Source organism: Chiroxiphia lanceolata, chromosome 4 (genome assembly GCF_009829145.1).
Source record: "Chiroxiphia lanceolata isolate bChiLan1 chromosome 4, bChiLan1.pri, whole genome shotgun sequence".
Lineage (NCBI taxonomy): Eukaryota > Metazoa > Chordata > Aves > Passeriformes > Pipridae > Chiroxiphia > Chiroxiphia lanceolata.
In genome coordinates, this window is record NC_045640.1 from 37,872,489 (window position 1) to 37,882,016 (window position 9,528).

The following is a 9,528-nucleotide window of genomic DNA, read 5'->3' on the forward strand; positions in this document are numbered from 1 at the left end:
TATTATTAGCAACCCCTACTGCCATTCATCTTCCCTTCATAAACAGTGTATTCAGACACTAAAAATAAAAACCAGTTTTCTAATGTTGAAACTCCCATCTTAGTACTGAAAGGTAAAAGTTAAGTTAAACATGGCAGAATATTCTTTGGTTCACTTCAAATTTGCTTCCATATATTCTTCAGATGTCTTTTGCACATCTGTAGGCTGGTATGAATCCTTTAGATTCGTTTAGTTTCTGTGATCAGTGGAAAATACTTGAGAGCATCATACCCTGATGGACTTAAGTGAACAAATTTTGTCTAGCTGAAGCCTGGTTTTAACAAGACACTCCTATAGCAGCTTCTACTTAGGCATCCAAATGTGTGACACGTGAATTTATTCCCTTTACTGTCTTTTTTTAATGGCTTTGTCACAGTTTAAAGGAAGCAAAGCCTCCATGTAGACTGATTGAATATACATATAAAGAAACTTTGAATTCTGATTAATGTGTATTTTTATAGTATTTGGCCACTATATAAGTGAAAAACATGTGTTGATATTATCTTTGTGCTGTTAGTGATCATTTTGCCTTTCAGCAGAAAACAAAGATCCTACTGTTCTAAAGCTTTCAGTTTTATTTTTAAAACCTACATTTTCATATTTCAACAGTTAAAAGAAACTTCTCTAATAATGTGAGTTTTCATTCTACCAGGCGAGATGTTTTGGACGACCTTGTGACGCTGCACAACTTCAGAAATCAGTTCTTGCCAAATGCACTGAGAGAGTTCTTCAGACACATTCATGCTCCTGAGGAGCGTGGGGAGTACCTTGAAACTCTCATAACAAAATTCTCTCACAGATTCTGTGCTTGTAATCCTGATTTGATGAGAGAACTTGGCCTTAGTCCTGGTAAGCAAAAATGAGCTTTGATTTTGTGGATTAGTCTTTTTGTTTCTGGATGATGCTACTGTTTCTGATAGCTTTAAAGTCGGCACCTAAACACCTATTTCTAAAAGTACAAACATGGTTCAGTATACAGTTATAATTCCAGTTGGGTTTAAGAAAAAAAAAAAAAAACCAAAAAACAATAAACCCCAAATATACAGATTCTTTTTTTAGCTGATTAATAGAGTTTATTTCCATGTTTATTTCCTTCACTTTTGTCTGTGCTTCAGCTTTTTAATTGAGTTTTTTACTGTCTCTGAATTTCCTCTTGCAAAGTCTTACACACGTAGCATTTTACCTTGTGGATAGTCTCACAGAAATGAAAGGGCCTCATCGAAGTTAACAAGCATTTCTAATTTGTTGGGGGGAAGCAGTTTTCAGCAGTGGAACTGCTTACTTTTTTAAAGATAAGCTTTTGCAGGATATTGGCTTTAGTTCACAAAATCTTCAAGAAGCTGTTTAAATGAACATGCATAAAGCCCTTAGTGACTTTTGGATTATGTAGAAATATTAAGAGATTTGTGAATTCTCATTTGACAACCTGCTGGCATTATTACTTTGAAAGTTTCTGTATTCAATTTCATTTCACTGGGATACCCCTTTGAGTTGTTATATATGTATATATATATACATACATATATGTAAACAAAATTATGAGCCCAGGTGATGAAGACCATAAGGTTCTTAGAGAGGGAACAATATTTTTAATGATCACAATTTCTTCTTTAAACTTTTTTTTATTTATTCTCTCTTGTCCAGATGCAGTTTATGTACTGTGTTACTCTTTGATTCTACTTTCAATTGATCTAACAAGCCCTCACGTGAAGAACAAAATGTCAAAGAGGGAATTCATCCGAAATACGCGCCGAGCTGCACAGAATATTAGTGAAGATTTTGTAGGGCACCTTTATGACAACATCTACCTTATTGGCCATGTGGCTGCCTAAAAGCACAATTTGCTAGCACTTAAAATTTGTAATTTTCAAATATTACGTCAATTCAAGACATTAATTATTTTGTAGAGATGGGGGTTATTTTAGTGCTGGTCATTCTAACCTCTGTATGCAATCAAAGTTTGTGTGCGTAAGTGTGTGTATGTGTAAACTACCTTTTCTATCTATTTACTATGGGAATGGAAGGACTTGGTTTTCATAATTTTTTTCAGTTTTGCACAAAACAATGCCATTAGTCTGACACAGCCATTTACGAATGTTAAACTGACATTACAGTCTAAGCTGACAAAGTGGTGAATTTGTGCGTTAGATCTGCTTGAAACTTTAATAAGTTCATTCTTTTTAGAATACTGTGTAATGTGTATATATTTAACTGAAGAGATTTATAATCATAATTATTTTATTGTGAAATATTTTAACTAAAATTTCTCCTCTTATCTCTTAAAATAGTGTTGTACTTTTGTTTGCATTTTTTTTACAATGCTGACTACCTCAGATGCATAACTTAGAGAAACATTAGTCTGAGTACTACAATAAAGTTTATTCTGGGAGATGACAACACTTGTAAAATATCTAGGCTGGTATTTTATACTATATTTACTAACTTGAATTAGCATATTGCCAATCTGCTATTCACTCAGTTTTAAAGATTACAGGCTCTATTTTAGATGAACCCTGATGTCATACGGGGATAGCCAAGGGAAATAAATGCAGTGTACAGAGAGTTTTACATAATTTACATATATAACCTATTTTGCAGACACTAGTTTTTGGGAAACAGGGCAACTACAATCACTTATTCAGCACAGTAAGCAAGGAAAAATCCAAACAGGGAAAGTAGTGGGGGCTACTAACGTGTTGCGGCTTTCGGCTGGTTCCCTCAGTCTAGAAGTGTCAATGATGGAAATGCCTGGGCAAATACATACCAGATGACTCATTGCTAAAGCTGTTAAAAACTGACTGTGCAAGATTAGAGCAGTGACTGTGCAGGATTCGAGAGCCGTTTCAGAGTCAGATACTGAGTTACTTTCAAAATCAGTCATATAGCCAGCTTTTTAAACAGTTCTAGATTTATGGAAATACTTCAAAAATTGCTTAGGTCAGGTTGTGTCTGAAGTATGTAGAATATTAGCAATGCAACTGCTGTGCATGTGCAGGAATTGAATGAGGTTTTGCCTGGTGTTTGTTCAGACAACTCACAGAGCAATGCTTTTCTTAAATTGACATAACATAGTTAAAATAAGAGCTGTTCTTTATTAGGTTTGTTTACATAATATTCAGCTATCAGTAGCATCTGGATTCATCATGGCAACAAGTACATTTATTCTTTTTCCCTACCACACCATGAGGTGAGGTGGGAAGGCATTCTTAGTTAATTAATTACTCAGATTAATCTGATCTTCTATGTAGAAAGCCCATGGCAGAGCCAGGAACTGAATGCAGGTCATACTCCTCATAGGCACACACTTTGCCTACGCTGCTGCTTTCCATTTGGTACCTAGGGAGTGTTATATTTTATTTAGAAGTGAGAATAATCATGACAGTCCACATAAGGGCTGCCTAAATGACAGGAAGAAAAAATGTAGCTATTGCTGCTATTTCAAGTGTTTGGTACATTTTGTTTATAACTCTGGTCCACATATAAAAATGCACACAGAAAATGTTGTACTTTTTTATTATATTACCTTTAATCAAGTGTAAATGCCATTTGTATTTATGTAGCATACACACACAAAGCCAGGAGCCAGCAGTATAGCAGCTGTCTTCCAGACAGGTTTACAGTATCACTTGCCTCTCTCAGGATAACTACTCTTCACCCTGGTTTTTTTCATGTATTTCAAAAAGTCCAAGGATGTGTTCTGCAGTGGTCAGTCAATTAATCTTAAACACAAATAAAGAGTGTGTGGTATGGTGGGGAGCTTTGTTTAAGGCATGGGTTTCTGCTCCTGTATTAGAAAAATAAATTTAAAAAAACTAAACAAGTGGGAAAACTTTTAACATAACCTGTAAAGCTAACAATAAAGGACAAGTGTCTCCTGGGCTCGTTAAAGTGATCTTAAGTGGACACTGCAGAATACAGTTTTCTAGAAAACACTCCTCAGAAGTTATACATGTAATAAGAAGAATGCAGTGAATTTTGAAGTTAGAACTATTCTTATTAGGAAATGTTTTCTTCTCAAACCATAAATGCAGAGGAAGGCTTAATTCTCTTCTGATTTGTATTTAAGTTGGCATTAGTGATACTGGTTTTGATTTTGCACTGATAAGAGAGCATGAATTGTTAGTCTGCATTTCTCTTAATTTCCATTTTCCCTGATACAAAACAAAGCCTCCAGGTAGACAGAACATGTTTTTTTTCTGGAGTAGATGAATGCGTCTATTAGCAAGGTTTAGAAAGCTTCAAGGCCAGTGTAGCAGCCAAGAAGATAAATTAGAAACAGGATGATATGATTAAAATTTCCATAGGACAAGTCCAAGGGAAAAGAAACAAAACCATAATGGCATACAGATAACCACATCTATCTTCCCAATAGGATTTTGAACAGTGTTAGATGATTAGTGCCCAACTCATGTTGTACATTATGTTTCTAGCTCAGAGCTGAACAGGAAGTAGCAAACAACATACCAAGTGTGAATTCCCTCAGAGGCAACCAAGAAACAAAGAATGAATACAGATATTTCTTCTGTCCTTTTTTTTTTTTCTTTCCAGTTCGAGTTTTTTTCCGGAGCAGCTGAGAAGTAATTTTTTGCATTTTAATAATCTGGACCTTATGTGAAATTAGGGAATTTTCTGTCTTAAAAGGAAAAAATAGTCATAAGCAGGTGTAATAGTACTCTTGCAAAGTGAGAAAAATTCTCTTAGTCATCCTCCAAAAACCCTTTACAAAACTTGAGTTTTGGGCAGTGTCTTCTTCAATGCACATTGCAAAAGAAAATGATAGATACTTAATTGATCCAGGTGTCACTAAATGATTTGATGTGGAAATAGCTCCTTGATCAAGCACTTCAGAAGACTTAGGTAGAGGATTCCAAGCCTGATTACATGAGCACGATCAGCCTATAACTGCAAAGTGATTCCCAAGCTATTGTGATTCCACCACTGCATGTCCTTTAAACTTTGACCATGTGGTGTTGCCTTAACGCTGAGTGTACAGACTGTACACAGCACCGAAGGAAGAAATGAGCCTGCAGCCCATTGCCCTCCAAACACTGGCTATTCTGGTCCTAAAAGACACTGGAATGGTTCTGAATAACCATTTCTGAAATTTTACTAACTTCAGTATATACAGATGTGACAGAAGGACAACTGTTCTGTGTTCATGTAGGGGAAATGTGTCTACTTGTGTCCATGTAAAGTGTCACACAAATAGAGCTCACTGTTGAATGTATTAAATTCTCAGACTCTCATTGCATTTATTGAAGCAGTATGGCATATATTGCATATTCATATGGTAGTTATAGGCAGTATCTGATATACATTTTCTCAGACTCTATTTGGGTCTAGAATACTTTCCATTCAAGTTCTAAACAACATATTTATACAGCTTTGACTTTTTAAAATTTAAATTAAATTTAAACTTCAACATACAAAAGCCCAAACAAATGTAAGTTAGAGATATGTTTGTCAATTTTGAAGTGAGTAAGAATATCGCATTCAGGAAAAAAGTTTCAGTTTGTTCTGTTCAACCTTTCCCTTTCACCCCCCACACTGGAAAAAGAAAAACTATAAACAGTTCAAAAATACAGCTTTAGGAAAATAAACTGACTAACTGGGCAAATAAATGTTACTGTTTCCTCTTCAATATTCTGCAGTTTATTAATGTTCTTTAGATAAAAATTGCCAACAGGAATTGCTCTTTTTTGAAGTGGTAATAATTTTGTTCTCTGTGTAAAGATGTCATTGTTCACTATTTGTTTATATTTCTGTTTTTGGAAAACAAGTATTAAATTATTTTAAGTACTTAAACAAAATTGAGGTATACCTACTTGATCATGTTAAAATGTCAAAATAACAATAAGTATTTAGAAAAGTCGAATTTACTTGACTTCTATTGGATGGGGATTTTTTTCAAATATTTCATGGTTGTATCAGATCTCATAAACATTAAGGCTGATGACTTGTTCTCTGCCATTGTAAGATCTGCCCTTTTGAGTAACAAAGCTCAAAAGCACTATTAAAATGGAAAAAGAACAGACTTAAAGTATTTCCTGTGTCTCCCATAGGCACGTTATGGTTTCATTTTGCCTTAAAGAGAAATAATATCCAAACTTTTATAATCTACATGTAATAATGATTTTAATAGGATAAAGTTTTAGATGATATTCTGATATTTTTTATCAGATGTTAAAGTTCAGACTTGCAATACAATATGCACAATTAAATCATACCCAAATAGCTAGGACTGGTTTCAGAAATGTGTATGTAAAAAACTTTAAAGAGATCACATTGCTCCTTCATCACCTCTGTTTTTTCTGGCATAATGTTAGTAGATTTGCAGTTTTCCTTTCTTATTCATATAAATAGGCTTAGAGAAAAGATGGATTAGAAAATCTTTACACAGAATATTTCTGTTTCATATGTGAAATTTACTTAAATTAAAAAGGAACTTTCTGTATTTACAATTTTACAAAAGCAAAAAACTGCAATTCATTAAAAGAAGGAAGAGGCTCTAATTTTCAGCTATGTGGTTCACTCATAGTATCTAATACAGAAAATGAGCAAAAAATATTTTTCACGTTCCTAATAATGCAACAAATGCATTATTTTTAAGCTTAAAAATGCTGCTTATTAATAGAGTGTGTACCTAAAAAAAAATCAAGCTTATTTATGTGAAAGCAACATGGTCAGGATAACAGTTCTTTTCAGAGAGAGTATTCATTTGTAAAAGTTAGCTTTCTTCTTGGCAGTGTTAGAGAGGAATGTTGGATTTAATTTAAAATGATTAATGAGATTTTGTCAGACTCCCTGCCTTTACCACCACTGCAGTTTGTCAGCACAACAACCTGGGAAACCCGGACGCCACTCTGTCGCCCTAAACTGCTTTCCAGGAAAAAATAAACCTGAGTAACTAGTGCCAGATACATGTCAATGGTATTGTCTTTCAGCTGTTGAAAGTTTAACTGTAAGTTGGGACATTTACACATTCTGAGGAAGTGAACCTCATTCCTTACTTCAATAGTCTGTTTTTGACAGTGGATACCAGTGTAAACTGAAGTTTTCAGAGCAAGCACAGCCTTTATTATTAATCTTATGGAAAATACTATAATCCATGCAGAGGAGAAATTCTTTAACAGGGAAAAATATATATCAAAACTTGTTCAGCGAAGTTTTTCTGGAGAAAGACCATCTACATTTCGTTAGGAGGATCTCATCCTTTGAGCGCTACACACGCCAATAGGTTGCTAGGAATGCTCTGTTGGACTCAAGGCAAATGCATTTGTGTTCACATGTGTGCCAGAATCTGAAAAGTTCACAATACTTTTCATACAGGACCGTAACATGAGAAAATGAGTAATTCTTTTGAAATGTAAAGTAGATATTGAAAATTATTTACAATTTGCCTTTTTTGCTTTCCTTGTGGAAATTTGTTCTGTTGGTCTACAGCTTGAGCATTATGTTCTCCTTAACACATGAAATACACAAAAACTGAAAAGACTATTTTAATTTCAAAAGCAGCCTTCCCCTTCCAAGGAAACACATTCCTGCCTGTGCTGCAAAAGTCTTTCTGCAGTCACATAACGCTGTATCAACAAACTGACCTTGCATTCACTCCTGTGGACCTCTTTATACACCAGTTCTATCAATTAACTCAGCAGGCCAAAAATCCTGTGAGGCTTCAAAGTGATGTAGATGGTGAAAAAGACTTAGTACTGCTCTACTACACTAGGCAGAACATACTCCTTATGAGCCACAATGGCACACTTATTCTTTGCATGACTTTTATCTTAGCTATTTCTTGCGTGTTAAAAAAACTATTTTCACAACTGCAGTTTCTCCATCTTCCTATCCAGAATTCAGACTAATTGTCTTCATTACATGCAACACAATTGAATTGAAATATATTTTTATAACTGGAGAACTTCTGAAGTTTACTTGCCTTCAGGCAGCATAAATCACCTGCATAACAAAACAAGCAAGAAAATCACAGAACTGCATTAGCAGTGCTGGAGAAGTGCATCTCTCAGTGTGCTTCTTAGTCAAAACCAAGATGATGTATTTTTTTACATTAAGTGTAATTCTTGTTTCTATATTCCACTTAGGAATTTATATCAATAAATGTATTTGCTACTGCTCCATGCTGTCAAGTCTGACAGTGCCATTTCTGATTTTATACTAGCAAAAGCTGGACTTTTTTTGATTTGGTTTGGTTTTTCCCTTGGCATAGCAGAGAAATTTAGAATAAATGCTCAACATTCATTTATCACTGCAAAAATATAATAAAAAATGCTTGAATCTTTTTTCCCTATGTATAAGGTTTAGGTATGTAATAAAATATGGAAGTCACATGATTAGTAATCAGCTTTTGTTAAATTCTTTTTCAACTTTTTAAAAGTAAATATATTAGTATATGATTTCCTTTTCTTGCTATTAAGTGTTCACAGTGTACATGGTGCTGCATGACATATACTGAAAATCACAGCACTTACAAGCCTAATTTGGAGTTTTAAATGGTACATAGACTGACATTCTGATTTCCTATATAAGATAGATTTAATTTAAAATTATAAATTGTCGAACATAAATCAAGATTTATGATCTGAGTCTGAAGACTGAAGTTAGTAAAACAGAAAGAGCCAAGGGAAGAAATGTTCTTTGATAAGATTTTTCATTAAAACTAAAATTTTGTTGGTTTTAATGCAGATGAAGACAGACGTTTTAAAGAGGTGATATTAGTGGGGTTTGTAAGAGGATACCTGGTCCCAGACTTGTTCAGACCTCATCCTCCCTCTTTCCTGCAGTAACATAACAGCCTTCCTGCCCTGCCCAACACCTCTGCACCTCTCCACAGCTGTCCACAGGGAGGCTGAGCAGTCTTCCATTGCAGTCTACTCTTCCACCAAATTAGTAAATAGACTGCATGTAGTTTTGTTATTTTTAAAATGTAAAGTGTTCTCTGTAATTCCTTAACAGTGGTTAAATAACGGATAAAAGAGAAATTAGCAGTTAAAATGTACTCTCAGTATCAATATTTTCTAAGAACAGACAGTTGTTCTGTTATACTAAAGGAACAGAAAAGGAAGCCCATGTTGCCAATCATACAGTTTTATGTCAATCCATTCCACAATCATCCTCAAATTAATTTAATGAATGCTGATTGATGATCTTTAGTCTATTTTAGAAGTTGTTCACTACATACTTGAACTAAGAAGAATTTTATACAGAATATGAGATAATACTTGGAGAAGCTTATCTGCATTATCCTTACAAGACAGCTAACAAGTTACACCCTAGTAAAATTGTTGTCCCACTGCTGTCAAAAGCAAATCAGTAACTCAAAGGAGTAGAGTCAGGATGTTGTTGAGATTTGGAAGAAGCAAAAGCTTAGAAGTATCTTTAATACCTCACCTCACAGATCCATTGTCTCAACACACTGTTTAAGCTGATAAATGTCACTGTGTTATCAATTGAAACATAGCAGTATTCTCAAAT

At 34.4% G+C, this 9,528-nt stretch overlaps 1 protein-coding gene across 4 annotated transcripts in view; it reads left to right on the plus strand.

Annotated features, from left to right (window-relative positions):
• Positions 1–3,843, plus strand: part of FBXO8 (F-box protein 8) — a 16,148-nt gene extending 12,305 nt beyond the window's left edge. For all 4 annotated transcript variants that reach the window (XM_032685034.1, XM_032685035.1, XM_032685037.1 and 1 more), the window contains exons 5-6: positions 692–888; positions 1,684–3,843. In XM_032685034.1, coding sequence (XP_032540925.1) covers positions 692–888; positions 1,684–1,871 — 385 coding nt within the window. In that variant the 3' untranslated portion in view covers positions 1,872–3,843. The remainder of the gene's footprint in view (positions 1–691; positions 889–1,683) is intronic.
• The last annotated feature ends 5,685 nt before the right edge of the window (positions 3,844–9,528 follow it).